The 24,648-nt window shown below is 37.0% G+C and overlaps 1 protein-coding gene across 1 annotated transcript in view; it reads right to left on the minus strand.

Annotated features, from left to right (window-relative positions):
- The window catches only part of LOC108706777 (neuronal acetylcholine receptor subunit alpha-7), an 82,874-nt gene extending 72,091 nt beyond the window's left edge, over nucleotides 1-10,783 (minus strand). The window contains exon 1 of the mRNA XM_018243473.2: nucleotides 10,344-10,783. Within this exon, the coding sequence (XP_018098962.2) occupies nucleotides 10,344-10,422 (79 nt within the window). The 5' untranslated portion in view covers nucleotides 10,423-10,783. The remainder of the gene's footprint in view (nucleotides 1-10,343) is intronic.
- Between the last annotated feature and the right edge of the window lie 13,865 nt (nucleotides 10,784-24,648).

Consider the following 24,648-nt stretch of genomic DNA (forward strand, 5'->3'; position numbering starts at 1 on the left):
ACCAACCCCTGTTCATTTCTGCTTACCTGCATAATCCAACTTTCCAGACTGCGCACATTATTTATTATGGGCAGTGTGATCCTGGAGTAGTGTTTACGTTTGTACTCCATCCTTTGGAAGTACTGCACCGCCCCTGCCTTACTTCAGGGGTTCTGTATTAATTTAAAGAGTGAAAATGTATCAGTTGTTCAGTAGCATTTACAGACAAATATACTGTATTCATGGAAATGCTAATATTTTTCTGGAATTGTTTTTGTAAATTTATACAAGATACTCTCTTTTCCATATTCTTCCTTTGTTTCATGGGCACTCAACACCTTTATGACCATATAAAGCGTCAGTTTCTTTGATTCAGGTCTCAATGGTGATTTCTAAAATCCTCATATTTATATTATTTTTATACAATACACAAGAGCCATGAATATGCTGTAAATTATATTGTGATATATAGGGTCAGGAAGTTTTGTTAAAGGAACAGTAACACCAAAAAAGTAAATTGTTTTAAAGTAATTAAAATATAATATACTGATGCCCTTCCCTGGGATGAATTGTGTGTTTGCTTCAGAAAGAATTCTATAGTTTATATAACAAGCTGCTGTATAACCATGGGGGCATGCATGAAATTCACAGCTTTACAGAACAGATAACAAATTAGTTTTGCAGAATACTAGTAGTATTTTATGACAGAGCTTATTTGTTATCTACTATGTAACCTGTGCCTTGTCTCCTTTTTCAGCATGGCCACAAAGCAGCTAAGCTGGTTTGGGTTGAAATTTGGACATCCATTGCAAGTTAGAGTTTGGTTCGGGTCAGATTGGGGAAGAATTACTCCTTTACTGCTCACTAAGATTCTACGTCAAGGAACCAGAGGTGTGTGCAGAAAACTAGCGTACAGAGAATGATGACGTTGGTATGGTGCTGGTCCTACAATGGCAACATTTTATGGGTTAGAGTCAGGTGCGGGTTAAGGTTTTTCAGGTTAGGGTTGGGTTGAGTTTTTCCTGACCTGCATATCACTAGTCCTTGAGAAAAGTCACACTGTAGTGACTACACTGTTAGATTTTGCATGTGATTAAATAAACAGTTTTATTCTTTTGTCAAAGACTTTGGGGTATATTTATCAAAGAGTGAAGTTAGAAGTCGCAACAGTCTTCTAGATTGAAATTCTGCCACTCTCCATTCATTTCTATGGGATTTTTAAAAGAGTATTTAGCAATGGGTGAAAGTGAAAGTTCATCCTTTGATAAATACACTTTTCAAAATCCCATAGAGATAAATGGAGAGTGGCGGAATTTCACTCTAGCGGACTGAGGCGATCTTACTATTTGAAAAAAATACCTCTTTGAGAACTTACAAAGGACTTTGCATAGATGGCCTTTCCATATTTTGGATCTTTATGGATAATGGGTTTGCACAATATATATATATATATATATATATATATATATATATATATATATATATATATATATATATATATATATATATACTGTATATATATATATATATATATATACTGTATATATATATATATATATATAAAAGGCTTTAATTATAACATAACTAAATAGATAGGGTTCTCACATATGGATGTATAATTGCATATCTATATTCTGCATTTGTATGTGTTTTTAATGCAAGTGACTATGCATTATAAGCCAGCATTCAATATGCAATTTATTCTCAACATACGTCAAATGCATGCAACATGTTGCATTTAAAAGACACAATGGAATATCACTAACCTGAGAGTTTGTGGGTAGAATCAGGCAGAATAAAACAGGTCATGTACTTTACTTAGGAGTGCCCAAACATGTCCTGAAACCTCATGTAAACCACACAAACAAAAACCCTCATCTATCTGCAAGGGACCATAGATACTTGTTTGTGGTACTTCTTTAAAATGTATGGCAATGATCTCAAAATAGAGGAATAAACACACTATTAACACACTATTAGCAGAAATGTTAAGGGGTTTCTGTTATTTAACAATAGCAAGGTCATGCCATCCTTTATTTAAGACAAAGTACTGCTAGTTTTTTGCCTCATTACACACTGAGAGCCAAAAACACTAATGAAAACTATAATTTCCAACTTTGTAAAGGAGAAGGAAATATGAGAAAGCAAATAACACTTCATTACATGCTTTAGCAGCATGATGAATATAATTAAATGGCGAGAAATGGCTGATTATAGTTAAACACTTGACATGGTCTTTTTTTCTTAAATTGTGTCCTTGTACATTGTGTTTAAGGTCACTGGAATGCATCTCATACAGTATGAGAATGAGCAACAGGACAAGCTGACTGACACATACAGTAAGAGTATACACAGTAATCCCTTGCTTTCCCTTAATATTACCCATCTCCACACCTTGAGTCTTAACCCCTTCTTCTTTTAGATTGCAAGTTTTTTTGGGTAGAGCCCTCTTTACCTCTTGTATTAGTTATTATTATTAGTATTACTGTTGTTATTATTAATTATAATAATAACATAGTTGGAAGGCTTCATAGAGCCTGTAAGAGCAACCAAGGGAAAACCAACTAATATTAGTAACCCTGGTTTTAGAATCAGATGTTGGGGAGGCAGGTAGTGTACCTGGATACTTTTTATCTATGTAGTGTCCATGGTCAAATCTTTCTTTCTTGTATTAAGTAAGTTTGGTAGAAGTAGAATTGTCTATGCCTGGTGAAAATAAATTGATTAAATGGTCCTTCTGGCTTGCATACCAGAGAAAAGGCAACTTGATTGTAGTATTGGTGTTTTTTTTAATTATACTATTACATGATAAATCATATATCAGTTGCATAAACAAAGTTTAAAACCTCAGCACCAATTTTTATATTTTATTTAGTGTGTTTCACTCATTCACTGGCCTCTTTTGTTTCTTCCTGATAATGAAATGATTGAAGGGGTGGGAGTGTTACATGTTGCAGTTAACCCAAAATTCCCATGGCTAGAAACAACCTGGGGACTCTTAAAGTACAGAAAACACAAGCAGATTATGCTTTTCAGGTTTATCCTTGACCAATTCCATAAAGGCTGTTTCAGGGCAGGTAAGAATATATTAAGGTTTTTCTTTTACAATCACTAGTTTATTTAAGAAAAACCTTGAAAAGGGTAATTGCAATTGCTTAACAAATCCAAATGCAGTGTGTCAGTAGTGTTTTGCAAATTGCCAACTCTATAATTTATATATATATATATATATATATATATATATATATATATATATATATATATATATATATATATATATATATATATATATATATATATATAAAAATTATATGGCTGTAAAAATCTCTGTCTAAAAACATTGAAAAAATAAAACTTTGATGCTGATGCTCAAATATATTTAATATCTCATTGATGGAACTGGGCTGTTGATCAATCCAACTGGTAGGCTGTTCTGATTTGGTGTATCAAAAGTCCTATTAAATCTTTGATAAATCTGTACAAGTGCGCTGGATAAAGGTAACATTTTGCTAGTCCTAAATGTTAGATTTTTTCTGATCTAACTGGTTAATTCCAGCAAGAGTTGGCAATTTGGTGGAAATCTAAAAAATCTACATACATTATTGATGACCTAAAACCAGCAATAGGGCTCTTACACTCATGTGTTTTTATGCATTTAATGCACATTTAAAGGAGAACTAAACCCCTCCTAAAAAGAGTCCCCCATCTATCCCCCATTCACCTCCTCCTCGCATAGTCCACTATTTAAGTGTAGCTGAAAGTCGCACAGACCTCTCCATGCAGAGTAGCGCAGCAGAGCTGATGGGCGCCATTTTCTGTATCTTTGGATCCTCTTCTTCCCTTCAGCTATTTATGGAAATATACCAAACAGCTCCAAATGCACATGCATGAAAAAGCTTAGTGTCCGCTATCCTTTACCGAACATATCCAAAGTTACTGAAGATGGAGCCCATGAGCCAAGCTACATACTCTGTATGGAGAGGTCTGTGTGACTTTCTGCGACCCTTTTCTAAATAGCAGACTATGTGGGGGGAAGCGTGGAGGGGGGCAAATGGGGGCTTCTGGATGGGGACTCTCTCTTAGGAGGGGTTTAGTTCTCCTTTAAACGCAGGTTTGTGCACAAATAAGCACATCCATTAATATATACTTTTATATTCTGCCTGGTTGTACTCATGAGGGTTTTGAGTTGCATTTTACTCCATTTGCGTTTTAGTGCATCTATTTGAACACTGCAGGTTGCAGTTTCTTGTACTTGTTGAGCATTCAGCTATAAATAGAATAGAGGATTGCATTTGGAATGGAAAGAAAACACACATGGTGTGTAAAAAATTGTGTCTAAACACAATTGTATGCAAATAAGTAGAAAAAACACCCATATGTAAGAGCCATGTTAAACCTAAGAGAGGTTGGTTAATTCTGACCCGTGTCTGCCTGACTATTATGAACTCTGCTGATATTGACCCTTGCCTGCCTGACTACTCTTTGAATGCTGCCTGTACCAACCCCGGCCTGTCTGACCTTGCTTGAACTCTGCCTGTACCGACCACTGCCTGTCTGACCCTGCTTGAACTCCGCCTGTACCAACCCCGACCTGCCGGACCTAGGTTTATTTTTCATTAAAGAAAGTAAAAATGGGATTTTATTTTTTTGCCTTTCCTTGTCCTTTAATGGTACATTCTCGACTTGGAGTAAGGTTCTTAGTGGGGTTCCTCAGAGCTCTGTAATGGGTCTACTTTTATTTAACTTGTTCATTAATGACTTAGGGGAGGGTATTGTAAGTAATGTATCAGTGTTTGCAGATGACACAAACCTATCCAGCCCAATTAATTCCATCCAGGATGCAGCATCCCTGCAACAGGATCTTGACAAACTGGCTATCTGGGCAGCTAAGTGGCAGGCGAGATTCAATGTTTATAAATGTAAAGTCATGCACCTGGGATGTAAAAATATCCATGCCACTTAAACCTTTAATGGGACTGCACTAGGCAAATCTATAATGGAAAAAGGACCATGGAGTCCTTGTAGATAAAAAACCTGACTGTAGCAAGCAATGCCAGTCAGCAGCATCAAGGGCAAATAAGGTCTTGTGATATGATACTATGTATAAATATATAAGGGGATCATATAATAATCTCCCTGATGAATTAATTACCAGTAGGTCTTTCCAGCCAACACATTCCAATTGGAAGAAAGGAGGTTCCGTCTAAATATTTGGAAAGGTTTTTTTACAGTGAGAACTGTGAAGATGTGGTATTCTCTCCCTGAATCAGTTGTACAGGCTGATTTATTAGATAACTTTAAGAAGGGGTTGGATGGCTTTTTAGCAAGGGATGGAATACAGGGTTATGGAAGATAGCAGTACAAGTTGATCCATGAACTAGTCTGATTGCCATCTTGGAGTCAGAAAGGAAATCCCCCACCCCAGACAAGTTGGAGAGGCTTCAAATGTTTTTTTTTGCCTTCCTCTGGATCAAAAGGGTAAGTAACAAGTTAGGGGCATTTGCCCAGCGGGACGGGTAGGCCAGGGGGGAGGAGGGAGGGTGGGCAACAAACGGGAGGGGGGGTGGTTTGGTTTGCGCCGACTAGGTTTCCTTACCCTTTAATGATTTGACAAACAGTATATACCCCAAAGTACTTTAGAATGTGCAGAATATATTTTGCAGTTCTATTATAAAAATATAGTAAAATACATAAAACAAGACAATAGCGAAATTCAATAATGATGCATTTTACACACATGCATTATCATATTATTTCCATATTTGCTGCCCTAAGAAAAAATATTCTATATATGGGTAATATAAGAAACAGTATTTTTGTGAAAACGTTTTCAGGGAGAAATCAATATTTTTATACAGAGCTGAATTATTGTTTGCTAATTGCACAGTGGGAAAACCTTTTTAGATGAAAGAACGCTGAGGGAATTTTAAACAATGCTTTAATAATTTGCATGCAAATTAGAACTCCTGGAAAAAAAGTCAAGCAAGAAAAAAACAAGAATAACTATTTCTCACTGAACTCCATATTCCATGAAATTAAAAAATTGTTGAAATTGCACATGAAGTATATATAGATATATATAGATGTATATATATATAGATACTGTATATGTATGTTAACAAATAGGCCCCTAAGTGTTTCTGTTTGCTCATTACATTAGTAAACTGTGTAAAATTTATGAAGAATTAAAGTTCATAGTCAAGCGTGAGTAAGTAAGCCATAGTCAATTTTTGTAGGCTTTGATTTATTGGGTTTGACAGGGCAAACATTGTACATACAGCTTCTTGAGTTTGAACAGAGCAGTTCCATCATGCATTTTGCTATAAATGAATCCCAATCCCTGTAGATTTCCACATGTTTAACATATATAGTAATGCACTGTATGTGTGGAGCAGTCCAAGAGGATTCGCTTCAAATTTTTTAATTAGTTAACCAACAACCCAAATATTTAAAATCAGACTGAGACAGGTGTTAGAAATTTTAATTTTATATTGCTTGCAGATCAAACAGATCAACATGTATGGCTGTGTTTTTGAGAACTAGAGCACGAAAGGGACAGCTGTGCTGACTTTCTGGCTGGCATGAACCATTCAACTTGTAAATTATATCCTTATAATACACAAAAGCCATGAATATCCTGTAAATTATATCCTTATAAACGGTGAGTACTGATGTCATCAGTTATAAACGGTAAGTAGTGATGTCATTTCTGTCACATGACTCACTGAAACTTGTGTATTATCATAAATAAAGTACCCCCTGCAAAATATGAGGATATTAGAAGTTACCTCGTCCTTCGGCCTCGTGTTTTTAGATGGTCATGAAACTCCTCGGTAACTAATAATATCCTTATAATTTACAAGAGGGAGTACTTTATTCACTATATAAACAGTGCTCAGTGATGTCATCAGCTATAAATGGTGCTTCTTGAGGTTATTACTGTACTCACTGAGATGTTTGTATTATAATAAATAAACTACCCTTGCAGCCCTGTTGAAAAATATTAAGATATCAGAAGTCACCTCGGAGTTCTATGACCTGTATAAAATATGGTCCTAGAAATCCTCAGTGACTTATAATATACTGCTTATAGTATGTTAACTAGGAGCAATGTGCCTACCTTCTAAGGAACTATGCTGCCAGATCACATGGCCTCCCTTTCTCACCTAGGAATATAGAATTGAAAATTTTCCTTAACAATAACCAAATAATTAACACAGAAAAAGAATTTTACTGTATAATTTGAAAAGACCATTTAAACTCATATTTTTTTTAATTAAATTTTTTAGACTAAGCACTTGTGTTTTTGTTTTTAAACAAGTCAATAATCAATTATTATTTTTTGTTCTAGTGACTTAGAAAAATGTTATAAATATCATATGAATGCCACATGCCTGCAGTTTCTGCCCTTTTGCCCATGAGCAAAGTGCCCAGCAGTCAGTGTTCTAAGTTTAGGTCTCTCGCAGTAGCTCTGTGATTAGATACACCTTATAAACACAGCAGCAACCAAGGTTTGTTTCCCTTCATTTCACATGTACATAGCAACTGAGCAGTACAGCCAAAAACCTTAATGTGATATCTTGTGGATGCTTTTTGTTTGGAGCATATCCTGAAAGAGTATCAATCAATCTCTAAATTTACAGCTTCAGTAACCAACAAAGACACACTGGAGGTCATTTATCAAGGGAACACATCACTAAAGTCATTTTTCACTAGAACACATATCCTCCTGCTGATGTTAACATGCTAATAACATCAGCAGTATCCTCCTTTTCAACTGCATATTCCCTGCTTGCCTAAAAGACAGATACAAGAGTGCACAAGGAACATTCCCTTCATTCACTCCAGCACCAAAAGTAAAAATCAAAACCTTTCTGTATGCCTTTCATATTCATTTTGAGAATCTCATTGCTAAGCAGCAATCATTCAGAAAGCTGTCAATGGTCCTAGTTTATATTGTTATTGTTATGATTAAAACAGAGTATAGCTGGGGTCAGAATGTATCAACAAATATCATTGCTTTTATAATTAGGCACACTCATTATTATGCCCTTGACCCAATCCAATCAATGTTACTCGAACCAGCTTTCCCCAGTTGGACAAATGAGGCCCCCAAGATGACCCAATGTCTACTGTCTTTTTATCAGCACCTCACCTGACAAATTCCAGGTGCAGTTTAGGGCCTATATTATCACGCCATGCCCTCTCTTGAGTGGTACACTCAAAATACATTGCTAACAAAATTTTCCAACATGCACACCCAGCACTTACCATTGAATAGTGTCCAGTGCCATGATCTGGACACAACATTCCCTATCAATGCCTAGTAAATGAAAGAACCCTGCACCCCTGTAGTTGTTTGATAAACAAATCACAGGGGCTAGTTCACATTTGAAATTGTCTTTCCAGTGCCAATGTCTTTCATGTATTAAACATTTATGAAAATAAAGCCATTGCCAGCTAGCCTGGCCAGGGCTGCTTCCTATGAATATCAGTATGACCCTTTCAATACTACTAGAAAAAAGTAATGGAAGCAGCTGTATCCCCAATCATGACTTAGTATATATCTGGGCTGAGGTGGCTTTGAGTCAATTTTATACAAAAAGACTTTAGTCCTTTCTTCCTACTAATGTTAACACATTCCTATTTTATTTTCATAGTAGGCAATATTACTCCTGGGAATAATTAAGGTCTTCTCCAATTTGGATTTGAACAAATCAGCCCCCAAATCTGTGCTACCCATTCTTTTCCATGTATTAAATTGATAATGCTTTTAAAGTGCCACATGTTCAAAGGCTGGATTATTATAAAATCCCAATTTAATTAACTATCTATGGACCCTAGATTTGGGGCACTGGGTTCGTTTACAAACACAACTCCATGTTGTGCATATTTACACAAAATTGGACTTTTCACGGAAAAACTCTAGATTCGAATAGAGTTTGTCCACGATCTGATTAAATCGTGATTTTATAAAAAATAAGGTCATATCATGGATTCTAGTTTGGTCAGACTTTTTTTAAATATCATATCAGATAAATTTGGATTTTGATAAATAATCCCCTAACTGTATATATCTTACAGTGGGTTAGCTTAACTTCAGTTTAGCTTTCTTATAATTCCCACTCTGTAAATAGTCACAGCAGGTTGTTTCAAGAAAAGTGTATTAACTTAAAAAAATCTTTCATATATGGCAATGGCAGAAGAGCAAATCAGGACTACAGACGTCTGTGTATGAGTACTCAATCTGCAGCAGTTATCTCCTGACTCATGGAGTTTTGCATACTTCCATGCTTGGGAAATATATGTGTCTTATCAAATCATTATGTACATATTATGCTTCAGGTGGGAACAGTGGGACATGCAAGCATCATTTACGTGTCTATGCCAGGGGTGATGTGGCTTGAGAACATCAGTCAGTTTCTGTCTACAAATCTTCACGCTGGGCTCTTGTGTTTTAGTTGGCAAATGTCAATATAGCTCTGGAAGTCAGTTAATAAATCTGTGCTCATGTGAATTACTTTTGCAAAATCTGCATGTGTCCTATATGACCTGAGGGTAAGCGTACATTAGATGAAAGATTACAAAATCTCAAGCCTCTGGCTCTTGATGAACTGCAATGCCCAATGCCCCTTAGCCATATTACCATAGGTAACATCATATGTACATGATGGGAGTTGTATTTTAGCAACAACTAAAGGTCTCTGTCAATGACAATTAATCTCTCTTTTATTCAGTGGTACCAATAACAGTATGGGAAAGGTGATAATAAAATTGGATTTTAAAATATTTCAACATCTAGCTCAGAGATCTTTATGCTATTTGGGTTCAAACTATAATCCAAGAATTGGTGGAGACCTGTTTTGCAACAGCAAAATAAACAATAACTGTTCAACTATCTAGTAAAAAAAAGTATTGGCAATGTAACCTCAACGTTCAACCTACTGTACTTGGAGTACAGATCAGCATCACAGTATGGGATCTAGAAGTTACTAGGTTTTAAATAACCACCCATTAATGCTTCTATTAAATCCAATACACTCTACAATAATTTCAACCCAGAGGGAATTAATCCTAGCATTTCAGGTGGTTCATGCATAGATGGGATGTTATCCCAAATGCTGTTTTTTAGTTCTTTGGGAATATTAATGCTTGGCTCACTAGTAAAGCAACAGTGATGTGCAATATTTACAGTCAAACAGTCAGTAACAATGAGCAGTATCTCTGAAAATGTGTTCATTTGGACATCCATGTGTAAAAGGTAAGCTACTGTATAAACCCTGTATAAACGCTCCAACACACCCATCTTAATGATTATGACAAACTGCCAAGTTACACATCAGCAGTAGGTTATGAGAACTTACCTCCAGGAAAGGTCAGTATCACAAATATCCACAGGCAAAAGGTGTAGGTTAAAAACCCAAGACACTTCTTTAAAAGCATTGTACAAACAATTCTCTCTTTTCCAAGTTCAGACTCAAAAACGTGTCAGTAAAGCATAGGGAAAAGGACAGAAGCGCCAAAGAACTGATACTCCAAACTGTTGTCCAAATAAAACATCTTCATTCAGAAAGCAGTAAAAGCAGCAAAGCATTATGTCCCACAGGTGACACGAAGTTCCTTAGTTCAGGGAAATTTGGAAAGAATGCAGTGCCAGATTCTGCCCATGTCCTCTTGTGTGAGGTTAGTGTGAGGTTAGACTTGAAAGAATAAGAAATAAATGGGACTCATGCAGGGAGAGAAGATGCCAGTGCTGAGAGATGTTGAATCCAGAAGTCTGTGTGTGCATGCATGTGTGGGGCTGACAGAGGGGAAGGGAGAGGATGGCAATATGTGAGAAACTAGGAATGCAGAAAGCTGCTTATACACAGAACAGAATTCTACTTGTATTCCTCTCTGCAAATAGCACTGCTCTTCAGGTGGGCAGCTCTTCTTTGCTATTCGCATCACAGCTCATGGAATATACAGGATAACCCTTGCAGTTCCTAACACTTTAAATAAAAAGGGGTGTATGCCTATTTATAATGTGAAGTGTGAGAATGCATGAGGCATGTAAGCACCCTTTGTTATTGTTTAGAACCGCATTTGACTTTTGAAATGTCTTAACCTGCCCACCCTTCAGGCAGTGCTGCATTCATAGGGTGATCACAGGACTCCTGACTTCAGGGCAGAGAACTGCAGAAATTAATCTAGGCTAGAAGTCATGATGTACGGCAAAAACATGGCAGATTACACCTGTTGAGGTAATCTTTAAATCTCTGGTGTCTCTAAATACTTTGTAGTCTGCACTTAATCTCTTTCAGCATTGTCGACAACATGTCCAACGTTACCTACCTACCAAAATGAATGTAAATTGCTGATGGTAAAATATATGCACTGCATGAAAGCCCAATGCTGACTTTGCATTTGGTGCTTTAGAACATATGGTACATACAGTACAGTATGGCATATATTTGTACTGTTTAAGGCACTTTCCAGTAGTACAGTAATCAAGATTTCTGTTATAGTTAAAATCATATTTCTCCTGCCCTGTGCCTGGAAAGGACCTGTTCCTGGAAAGGTGATGGGTCCCCAACAAGGAGCTAGATACAAATGGTTTTAGTCCTCGCACACCCTGCCCACAAGACTACACAGAGATGCCTGGTGCACACAGTGGAAGTCCGCCACCTCCCATTGGCACAAAGGACTAATGCAACACCTTAAGTGTTTATTGCGGAGTGCGGTGCAACGTTTCGGGTGGACCCCTTTGTCAAGCATACAGAACATACATGTGGTGCATATAAATAGACAAGCAATAAATAAACAATTACACCACCCACAGATCATCCTCCAACTAGTGAACAGCAAATTGTGCAGGGGAGTCACCTTCAATTTGTGCTTAATCACCTAAAAAGTCATTATAAAAAGTGTAAACATTTTTTAGTGTAAAAAAGTTTTTTCAGTCCAACAAGTAGACCCTTCACCTCAAGAAATAATTCCAAATTCTTTTCTATTCTATTTATCAAGCAAAATAAGCTTTCTTTACACTATATAAATAATTTAAATCTTGTTTCCTTCAGTCAGTAATTAACAATCACAGCAAGCAGGCAGGCCATTTTGTGGACACTGTTATCAAGTATAGGTCACTGATTCCATCTAAAAAACAAATGCTCTGTAAAGCTAAAAATTTACTTTTTATTACTCATATTTCTATTCAGTCCCTCTTCTATTTATATTCCAGTCTCTTATTCAATTCGATACATGGTCGATATGGTCATTTGGACCCTCGCAAATAGGTTTCTAAAATTGCAAACTGGAGAACTGCTAAATAAAAAGTTATAATAACTCAAAAATCACAAATAATAAAAAATGAAAACTAATCGCAAATTATCTTAGACCAGGGCTGCCCAACTGAAAGCCCGCGGGCCACATCCAGCCAGTAACCCCCCCTTGTGTCGCCCAGCGACAAATCGCCTCTTCTTGGGGCAACTAATCTCCCCGAAAAGCCTTCCCGCCGACTAGAATCTAAATAGTCGGAGTGCTTTATGAAGTTGCTATATAAGTGGCCCGAAGAAGAGGCGATTTGTTGCCGAGCGACTAAATCTCCTCGAATTTTAGTGTGTACCCTTACCCTAATTCAGACAGAAAACTCCTGCATTGTTCACACCTGTAATCCCCCCCTGCATTGTTCACACCTGTAACATCTCTATTTTACTCTGTTTACTGCCTATTCTCATGCAGTCCGTCTTACCTCTGCCCCTGCCCTCAGTAAGCTTCCTGCTCCTCCTCTGTGTGCAATTGGTTTTCATTTTTTATTATTTGGTTTTTTTTTAATTATTTTGCTTTTTATTCAGCAGCCCTCCAGTCTGCAGTTTCAGCAAGCTGGTTGCTAGGGTCCTAATCAACCATGCATTGATTTGTATAAGTAACTGGAATGTGAATAGGAGAGGCCTGAATAGAAAGATGAGTAATAAAAAGTAGCAATAACAATACATTTGTAGCCTTGCAGGCCATTTGTTTTCAGATGGGGTCAGTGACCCCCTATATTTAAGCTGGAAAGAGCAAAGCAAATTGAAAGTTGCTTGGAACTGGCCATTCTATAACATACTAAAAGTTAACTAGGTGAACCACCCCCTTTAAGCTGGCCATATACTGCAATATCCTCTAAATGAGCATATCTAAGCCCGATTAGGCCATCCACATGCTGGTCCAAATTGGAATGATCCAATTGATGGTAAAGTGTCAGAACAGAATTGAGAATGCTATACATATGCAATTTGTACTACTTTATATATTATAGAAAAGCTTTGTAGATTCTGAAACGAAAATATTGGTACAAGTAATTGCACCCCCTAGAAAATATCCTGTGGACACCCATGAATATTTGCAATACTTTTATTACTACTTTACCTAGTGTACTTGCCCCCCCCCTGCAAAATTTTCTGCGGACGCCCATGACTGTTGTTTCGGAGTTGCTAAGGATATAAGAAGACAGTTCTGTCTCTTGCGCATATCAATCCTTTTTCAATTTCTGGTTAATCCAGAGGAAGGTAATCTCCCTTATTCCAAAACAACAATTCTAGAACCAGAGGGGAAAAAAGCAGGCATTGGCCAGAAAACGCACATTTGAGTCTAATACAAAGGTTTCCATTCTAGGGGCAGGGTCCTCATTCCTAATGGCAAGTTAATGGAAATATAGCACTCTGATAAGCCAGAATGCTGAATGCTGAAATACTGAATAGGGACATTTCAACAGCTGTGTAAGTAGTGAATGCTCATGGGCAGCATAAAGTTGAAACGCTCACACTCTCCTTTTTTTCTCGTTAAGTAAATATTTAAACTAGTACAAGAAAAACTCCATTTTAGAATATATAACCTATTGTATATGTAAAACAGGTTAGTTGGCAACATTAAAAATGAATGTCCATTCTGGTTTAACAAATTCACTGGTAAAAAATCGTTTTTAGCTCTGTTTTCATTAAAGAGAAATTGCTTCCAAATGAGAAAAGGTTGCAGTGCTGTTATATGTGGGGTTGCTAAGATTTAAAATGCAATTATATTCTGGGCTAGTAGTCTCAGTAGTCACAGTGTTTATTCATTAAATGGACAATGCATTTATCCTACAATGAGTTCTGGGGTTATCGTGCATGTAAATAAATGTATTTATCTGCCACGTGTTCTGTGAACATTTTATATGCAAGAAGAACTACTTACAGTATGTTGCTTCAAATGAAAGTTCTGTTCCTTTCATCTAAAGGGGTGAACCTTTTAATGGGAAAAAAAAGGTCCCCTGCTAAAATAAGATAAATCATCTTTTTCCTATGTGTTTTAATTGTGGTTCTATGAGTCTCTCAGAAGTAATTCAAACATAGTAACATAGTAAGTAAGGTTGAAAAAAGACACGTCCATCGAGTTCAACCTTTTTTTTTTTTTTTTTTTATTAACTACCTATCTGCCAGTTGATCCAGAGGAAGGCAAAAAAAAACCATCTGAAGCCTCTCCAATTTGCCTTAGAGGGGGAAAAATTCCTTCCTGTCTCCAAAATGGCAATCGGACTAGTCCCTGGATCAACTTGGACTATGAGCTATTTCCCATAACCCTGTATTCCCTTACTTGCTAAAAAGCCATCCAATCCCTTCTTAAAGCTATCTAATGTATCAGCCTGTACAACTGATTCAGGGAGAGAATTCCACATCTTCACAGCTCTCACTGTAAAAAAACCCCTTCCGAATATTTAGGCGGAACCTCTTTTCTTCTAATCGGAATGGGTGACCTCGTGTCAGCTGGAAAGACCTGCTGGTAAATAAAGCATTAGAGAGATTGTTATATGATCCCCTTATATATTTATACATAGTCATCATATCACCCCTTAAGCGCCTCTTCTCCAGCGTGAACATCTCCAATTTGGCCAGTCTTTCCTCATAGCTAAGATTTTCAATACCTTTTACCAGCTTAGTTGCCCTTCTCTGTACCCTCTCTAATACAATAATGTCCTGTTTGAGTGATGGAGACCAAAACTGTACGGCATATTCTAGATGGGGCCTTACAAGTGCTCTATACAGTGGAAGAATGACCCCCTCCTCCCTTGACTCTATGCCCCTTTTAATACAGCTCAAGACCTTATTTGCCCTTGATGCTGCTGACTGGCATTGCTTGCTACAAGTTTATCATCTACAAGGACTCCAAGGTCCTTTTCCATAATGGATTTGCCTAGTGCAGTCCCATTAAGGGTATAAGTGGCTTGGATATTTTTACATCCCAGGTGCATGACTTTACATTTATCAACATTGAATCTCATTTGCCACTTAGCTGCCCAGATTGCCAGTTTGTCAAGATCCTGTTGCAAGGATGCCCCATCCTGGATGGAATTAATTGGGCTGGATAATTTTGTGTCATCTGCAAACACTGATACATTACTTACAACACCCTCCCCTAAGTCATTAATGAACAAGTTAAATAAAAGTGGACCCAATACTGAGCCCTGGGGGACCCAGCTAGTATAAGCAAAGGTTTATTACATACATAGAATGAAGAAGATACATTACCGAATGAGTAAAAGAGCGAAGCAAACAATTTGCAACCAAGACTGGGAGATCCCGGAACAGTCAGCAGATTGAATCCCTCAAACGGAGCACGGAAGGTCCTGTGGCGGCACACGTCAACCCCACAAGTGAGATCTCAACTGACCGAATGTAGACCCCCAGTTTATATAGGCTTAGCAAACAATGAGCTCATATAGTAGTTTAATCAATAGCTCATATTATTCATATAATGGTTTGGTTAATAACAGATCTTGCTTCCCATGCGCTCATCAGGATCTGGCCAGACTCCCAACAAGCACATCCGAAGCAGAGATCTTATCTTAGCTAGCTGGTAGCTGAATAGCATATTGTGCCCCTATCTATAATAAAGAAGAGTCTGATAAGGGCTTCAGAAATCATAAGACATAATACATATGAGAATAATGAACAAGTATTAGGTCATCGCGTTGATTCCTTCCCATGATTTCTCTTGCACAACGCTTCATTATACAGGATTATGGATTATAAAGCCGCCTTGTATGATACAAAGCTTTGTTATACACAATTATAAGTCATAAAGCTGTCTTTTTACACTATATTGGGCTCAACATACGACATTGGGTTCAACAGTAGAACAGTTCTTTGTGTTATATTTTATACAGTTCTTTATCAAAGTATTGCGATGAGATATTGGGTTTAATCAGAGTATTACCATGAGCCAGAAAAAACTCCTATTAATACACTATGCTATACATTTTTTATAATAACACAACAGTATAAGCTGCATAATTTCATACTGGTGGCAAACACTCCTATTGGGTTTTTTTTTTAATAGATTTATGGAGATCAAAATGACTGAAAACAGGAGTGAAATATCCTATAGCTGTACTCAATGTGTCAAAACATTGTATCAGTAATAACACTGATATTGCTACTATAATTGCACCTGACTGACATCTACTGGTCACAATAAGGAATTTCAGCTTTTGTTTCCATGTATTTATGTTCGCAGGGTTATTTATGATGATGATTATTACATGATGTTTATGTTCACAATATAATTATGATGATGATTTTTTAAAGCACCAGCATATTCAATAAATGGGTGCATACATTGAACATACAGATTTACAAAGCAACCAATAATATCTCTTAAACATTTGGTGGAGGACCCTGCTTAAAATAGCTTATATCCTAAAAATATTGGTCTTAAATTGTAAAATGTACTAAAGTAACAAAAATAACTGAGCAATAATAGTGGAGATATTATTAGCTGCAATCAAGGGTGTCACTACTTAAATTACCATGATTTAAAACCAAAAAACACAATAGGACTTAAACCCCAGAAAGGCAATTTAAAACACACATTAAAAACCCTGAGACTCTTGTAAAACGGTATACAAGGGATTATGTACACAGAGCATTGCTTTGTATGTGTGGCCTATTGAGTCAGTGCTGTTACTGTACTGCCATATCTGTTGGATCCATTCATTCATCTGCCATGGATTCAATTACTGCTGCTGCTCCTGTTGTTTTTATTTCATTAAACACTATGTCCCCTTTAATTGTGCCCTGAGGAAATTTTTTAATTGTGCCCTGGGAGAGTCACCAGATCCTGGGGACACAGGAAAGTATAGGAATGGGAGAGAATTGTTTGTTAGCTTTCCTTCATGTGCCATATTTCTCCCGAACACTGTTTCTATTACCATATCCATAAGAATTTCTGCAGGTCAAGGTTTATATTTGTATAGTGTGATATATTCTGCAGCTCATTACAGAGATTATACATCATTCCCATCAGTCTGTTCCCCAGTAGATCTTACAATTTAGGGTTCCTGTCACATTCACACATGCAACTCATCACAGTCAAGCAACCTGTTCATTTTCATTTCAAGAAATCCCAAAATGTATTGCCTGAAGATTATTACATCAGGAATGGACTGGAATAGCTAACTTGAAGCCCATAGTTTGCCCATCCCTGGACAATTAACCAAAATTGTATATACAGCAATGCTGGAGATTGAACGTTGCACTTGTAACTCGTTTCCAGTTTAGGCTTGTGGGTTTTTTGGGGGGAGGGGGGTTGAAGGGAGAGAAATAGTCCTATAATCACCACTGGAGACACAATAAATCCACACACTGTGCAACTGTTAAGCAGTTAGTGAATATGCTTACTGCATAGCTCTGTATAAATCAGTGTTTTGCATTGCATTCTCCTGTGTCTGTGTGTCTCATATGTTCTGGAGTCATATTTGAGGGTGATTCATACGTTTTTTCAGGGAAACCAAATTTAGCCACAAAGTCAGTTTTGCTCAGCCCCATCTAGAATATGCGATACAGTTTTGGTCTCCATCACTCAAACAGGACATTAATGTATTAGAGAGGGTACAGAGAAGGGCAACTAAGCTGGTAAAAGGTATGGAAATCTTAGTTATGAGGAAAGACTGGCCAAATTGGGGTTGTTCATGCTGGAGAAGAAGCTGGAGGGTGATATGATATCTATGTATAAATATATAAGGGGATCATATAATAATCTCTCTAATATTTACCAGTAGGTCTTTCCAGCTGTCACAAGGTCACCCATTCCGTTTAGAAGAAAAGAGGTTCCGCCTAAATATTCGGAAGGGGTTTTTTTACAGTGAGAGCTGTGAAGATGTGGAATTCTCTCCCTGAATCAGTTGTACTGGCTGATACAAGAGATAGCTTTAAGAAGGGGTTGGATTGCTTTTTAGCAAGGGAGGGAATACAGGGTTATGGAAGATACCTCATAGTACAAGTTGATCCAAGGACTAGTCCGATTGCCTTTTTGGAGTCAGGAAGGAATTGGCAAATTGGAGAGGCTTCAGATGGGGTTGTTTGCCTTCCTCTAGATCAACTGGCAGTTAGGCAGGTTAAACAAAGTTAAAAAAAGTTAAAAAAAGTTAAAAGGCTGAACTTGATGGATTTGTGTCTTTTTTCAACCTAACTTACTCTGTTACTATATTGGCTTATAACCAGTCAAGTAATTAGGGGTGCCATCTATTTGGAAACACATTCCGGAAACACAGAAAGGGAAGGTGCGGACCATGAGGGGATGGAAAGGGAAGGGTAAGGATGGTAAATGGGTGTATCAGGCAGCAATTTGGTTAAGTGGGGCTGGGTTATAATAGGGCATTGGTGAAAAAGGATTGAGCTGGAAGCATGGATTGGGGTGGATCAGGAGTGGGTCTGGGAGATGGTAAAAGAAGCTAGTTATAAATTTATCAGCAAATAGATATGAAATACCAACCTCCAACCCTAGCTAGTCCAGTGAAATACCAGCCAGGTGGCAACCTTCCATGCACGCTATTTTCCTATGAAGCTATGATGGATCTTTGGTTAGAAAAGATGCTTTGTAGGGCTGAATTTAATGCCAGCCTCCGCACCCTTTGCAAAGAGCTATTATCAATGGAACCCTATATGCACCTAATTTTAATTACTCCCTGTTCACTGCCAACAATTAAAATGAAGCCCCAGTGAATAAAGGCCATGCATACACATGGTTATGCCCCATAATGTCAAAACCTGGTCTGTGTTCAACCTGGTCATATATTGCTAGATATTTTAAAGATGTTTCAGTTGAATAAAATAAGATCATTTCCATTTTCAGACATGCGTCATTCAGAAAGTATGTGAGATGTGGAGCAGTACACACACAGCATATGGAATAGATTTGCTTCTGGCAAAAATGGAGGGATACTGACTACAAGTAATAGCAACTCTGTAAAGCATGTGTGAAATATAGTGAAATATAGTGATACATTAATACAGGGATCCCCAACCTTTAGAGCCTGTGAGCAATATTCAGAAGTAAAAGGAGTTGGGGAGCAACACTAGCATGAAAAATGTTCTTGGAGTGCCAAATACGGGCTGTGATTGGCCATTTAATAGACTGTTTGTGGATTGTCATCCTACATTGAAGCTCTGTTTGAAAGTGCACCTGGTTTTTATGCAACCAAAACTTGCCTCTAAGCCTGGAATAAAAAAATAAGCACCTGCTTTGAGGCCACTAAGAGCAACATCCAAGGGGTTGGAGAGCAACATGTTGCGCATGAGCTACTGGTTGGGGATCACTGCATTAATATATACTATATATTATATAATATTATCAATAATAATAATAATAATAATAATAATAATAATAATAATAGCAAATGACAAAGCTTAGACTATTAATTCTGTCTTTACTATGACAGCTTGAAATCAGGGATTCTGAATCTGAGCCTGGACTCAAATATAGGTCCCCATGCATTTTTTACACCAACTGTACACCTAATGGTAAAAATACTGTTGATAGTGAAAAAGTTTCTAACTGTTCTGGTGTTGCTTTTATCTCTCCCCAATTCTTTGCTTTCTATCTCTTATTTTCTTTTTCATTTTTCCTCTCTTGCCTCGTTATCCTTGTCTTTGCTTGTCTTTCCCTTTAGGAGAACATTATGAAGATGGGACTAGTCAATGGAAAAATACTGGCGATGCCAAGCCTCCTGGTGAAATGTACTGTTACGTTTGGGAAATTCCTTTAAGCTGTGGACCAGCAACATCCGACCCACCCTGTGTGACTTCTGCCTACTGCTCACACAGTAACCCAGGAAAAATCTTTCAATTAGCAAAAGAATAGTGATTTTCCAATGAAATAATATGGTGGCACAGTTAGTATTCACCATTAAACTAAGTGAAAGATTCCCTGAAACACCATGTACAAAAATTAAGGTAGTTTGTCTAGGACAGTTTTTTTTTGTAGTGTATTGTACTTAATGCAAACTCAGCAAGAAAAATAACTTTTTTTTACATACAAATGATTTCACCATAAAAAATTACATTGAAATTGAAATTACTGGGAGGGAGTGTTTTAATCTAGCAGTTAGGTGTTAGCCATAAAACCCTGCATGCAAAATTTGTTAATTGAAAGGCAAGCCAACAACATTATGGATAATGACACACCATTTCATTCAAGGGAAATTTGTGTGAAAGAGCTGGTGAATTTCTCTCTGGATAATGGGCTTCATACCTGTACTTTACTCCCCTAGAACAGCAGGAGAGTAGTATAGGGTACTGCTTGGTAGGGAATATTTTGGTGATAATATCAAAATCAAATTCATTGCAATAAAATAAATAAATAAATAAATAAATAGGAATTAATGGACCCTGCTGCTTGCAGTTGACATTGTTGGCTGCTTTTGCATTGCAGTTTTGACTAGAATGCAATTAAAAAAAAATCAAAGTTATATATTTCATTCAGTAATGTATGTATAGAGGGGAAAATGTCCATATCTAGACTGTAGGAAATATACATTGGTAACAGAGATGTGGATCAAACTGCAGATCATTCTACATTGTGGATCCAGTTAATAAATGTACAGTGAAACCTCGATTTTACGTACCCTGATTTTAAGTTTCCCCGCATTTTACATTTTTTATTTGTGGTCCCACCAATTTATAGTGAATTTCCCTAATTTTAAGTAATGTTTTCCCAGATTTTGCATCAAAATTTTGTCCTGATATACTCAAAAACTATGAATGTTATTATTTGTGAAATAATTCGTGAAATAAAGCTTAAAGCGTATTGCGTGTATATGTGACTGACAGAGAGGCCTTGCACATGCCCCCCATAGTGTAACATTAACGCTGCAATGCTTAACCCTTGTTATAAACACAGTAAATACAGTATTTATCTCAAAGTAAAATGGACTCGTGTGTTTATATCCTTTGTGCACTTGAAGAAAAAGTTACTTTAACACATCTCCCTGATTTTACATTTTCCCAGATTTTACATAATTTTTTCCTGGTCCCCTGAAAACGTAAAATGGGGGTTCTACTGTATACACAACAGGTTCTGTATGATGCTGACACTATTATTGGGATGCTTCAAGCTGCCTTTTGTTTTTTATTTTTAAAATTCTTTATTTGCAGTACAAAAAGAAAAAAAGATGGGGGGAATCATTCATGGTACATTACACATCATATCATCATTATTTCCCTGTGAAGCAGCAGAGAGGTAGTTTTCTGAAACACTAGTGTGAGTAAGATGAGGAGAGGTGCATAGCTAGGGATAGGAAACATTTAGGAGGACACTTGAAACATTTTCTGAAGACCTTGGTACATTCTCTCAGCAATGAACAGAGATTTTGTTTTCAAAATCATATATCTGGGACAGGGGTCAGGGTCGGACTGGGCCGGCGGGACACAGGGTTTTCAGACCGTGCTGCGCCCTGATCTCGCCACCCCCTCTGGTCTCGATCATACCTGAACTACAGGAAAGGTATGAGCGGGGGCCTGGAGGTGGGATTACGATTGAGGCAGGGGTCTGTAGGAGAGTTGTGGCAGAGGCAGGAGTGGGCAGAGGGGGTGGAAGAAAAGGGGTAATGTGTTTTTATAGTGGTGTAACTGGCTATAACACCATGTATCTCTTGGATGGGTGCCAAAATACTTTACATAGTATTAAGAGATATTATTTTTACTCTATGGGCCAGGATAGCAATAGTTGTGGGGTTATTTTTATGCCCATTGGGAGAAGGCTCTCTTGTCTTGAAAAGGAGGAAAGTCTGGGTTTTGGATCAGCGGGGTTATTGGAAATGGGTTTTCTGCTAGATTCCTTAAATATAGACTTGTCTTGCCACACTTTAATATTTGTGCCCACTGGGTGGTGCTGTAATACCTCTTTTGTTACATTTGTATTTTTTTCCCACCCTCAATATTCACTTGTACAAAGGCAAGTTTGAGGAAAGTTTATCAGTTTTTAACCATGATTTGTTTTTCTCCCTGGGTACCACTGAAGTATATGGTTCAAGTAGATTGTAAGATAGTACAGAAATGTGTCCAATAGTGCAATACCTCCCTATCTTTTCTGTTTGATGAGGTTATTATATTTCAGTCTGGGTTTTTTTATTGTTTCACACAAATTGCGTTATCAGCGATTTGATGCTACAGAAAAAGGTTTTTAGGGAGCATTATAGGTAGCATCTACATGGTGTATAGCAGTTAGGCATAAACTTGTTCTCTGCCGAACCATGAAAGCTGCAGTTTATTCCATTTAAATAGTAGTTTCTTATTTTCTCTAGCAGCAGTATATAGTTTAATCTGTACTGTATATGTGGGATATGTTTATAGGGATATTTACCCCTTAATGTTTAATTGCTAAGTTTGACCTTTGGCATTTTAATTTTAAAGTTGGAGACATCTCTATACTGTTTTAATAATTGCATAAGATTCAGTAGTGTAATGTGTGGATTGGTTATGATCAATAAGAGATATTATATCAATAATTATACTAATTGTATTTTCTCCTATTCCAAAGCCGATCAGGGTGTGTCTTAGAAAGTCCCAAGACACACTAACGAACACCTTTTCGGCATCGGTAGTCAGCAACATGCAAGGTAATTTCTTGGATTGTACATATTGCATTAAAGAGGTAGTTTTTGATGTATTGTCTTTCCTTTCTCTTTTAGTGAAAGAAACTGATTGGTCTTGGTGGATTACATTGGGGATGATGAGTTTCAACCTTTTCGTGATGATCTTTGCATAAATTTTATTGGATATGGGTCTTAAAAAATGTATAGGTCTATAACTAGCGCAATTTGGAGGTCTTTATTGGGCTTTGGTATTATAATTATTTAAGACTCACAATTGCTTCTCTAACTTACATATATAATATTGAGCTGTTAGTATTTAGTTGCACACTTTCAATTTGCTTGGAACAAATTATCAACTCTAACATAATTTTAAAGAAACAAAGACTAACTTTAAGGGAAAAAGACACCATATCCGTAGTTATAAAAAAGAAACATACACAGATACAGCAGAAGCACAACATTTCTCAGAAAATAACCACAATCTAAATCAACTAAAGTGGTTGGTCTTGGAAGTTGTATACACACCCCCTAGAGGTGGAGACTTGAAACTAAAACTTGCACAAAGAGAAATGTACTGGATTAAAAAATTGAATACGGTTAATCCAAAAAGTCTAAATAAATAATGGAGCATAAAATGCTTCTTGTAAACTGCAATGTAAATACTAATATGACTCTCACTTACTTTCCAGATTTTGATATCTTGCCCTTATCGATTGTCGTGAAAAATCAAAATACGGTTTATGGTAACGCATGGACTTGTGTTCCCTTTGTCAGTATTTATTGTTAAATCTGTTTTAACATATAGATACCCTGAATGGGCTGGTAGGCTTAAATAGAGGCAGTACAAGGGAATGCTCATTCCAATCAATACAATGGTTTTCCTCTACAGCATTTCACCAAATTTCATGTTTGACACACGGTGGTTTTTCTTCAGAGGAACAAAAAAAAAAAAAACATCTTAAAAGGAAAAAAAGACTCAAAAATTACCGAATGGCCTTTGAACTACTTAGACTTTAATTGTATTTTTCTATTTTTCTATTACATACCTACACTGTAATTGCTTGGGTTGTAACCACGTTAAGGGGAGGTGGAACTACACCTGGATACGTCACTTCCTGTATAGCACCTTAAATTTGCATTTTTTATTGGCTGTATCACACTTGACAAAGCCTCACAAACTCGAAAAATATTGTGTGGCACTATTTAGCAGTTAAGCTGTTGTGAAGCGCCTAATTCTTGTATCATACCCATTGTTTGTAGGAAATCATTGCTAATCAATTCACAGCAACAATCTCTTTATTAGTTTAGATCATATCAATATCCATATAAGAAGGAATGCGTCATATCCTTGAGGCTTGGTGGTTCTAACTACAATAAGGATAAGGATATTATAACCAATTGCAGTAGAGTGTAGTTGATTTACTGTATGTTTAAACTACTACTACTCATAACATTCCTTACAATGATGCACTGATTATAACGGCTGTGACACACAGTGCTACTTGTTGTGGCTACAAAATGCCAGCAAATACCCTGCCATAGACAATACTGAGACAATACTGAGAATTTATCTGGTAAAACACATGCAGTTTCTTAGTGTGTCATTGCCCTAAGACTCATGTAAAACTCATCACAGTGTGCATGGTGCAACTTTTGGACCCAAATCAGCATTTTTTCAAGAATTTTTCAAGAATTCAAGAATATCTGCATATTTGCAGCTGCACTGGGAGTTGCGAGATTGGACACGTGTGTCCAAATATTGTGCGTTTGTTGCAGTTAACATGTTCAGAATAGGATTTGCG

Source organism: Xenopus laevis, chromosome 1S (assembly GCF_017654675.1).
Source record: "Xenopus laevis strain J_2021 chromosome 1S, Xenopus_laevis_v10.1, whole genome shotgun sequence".
Taxonomy (NCBI): domain Eukaryota; kingdom Metazoa; phylum Chordata; class Amphibia; order Anura; family Pipidae; genus Xenopus; species Xenopus laevis.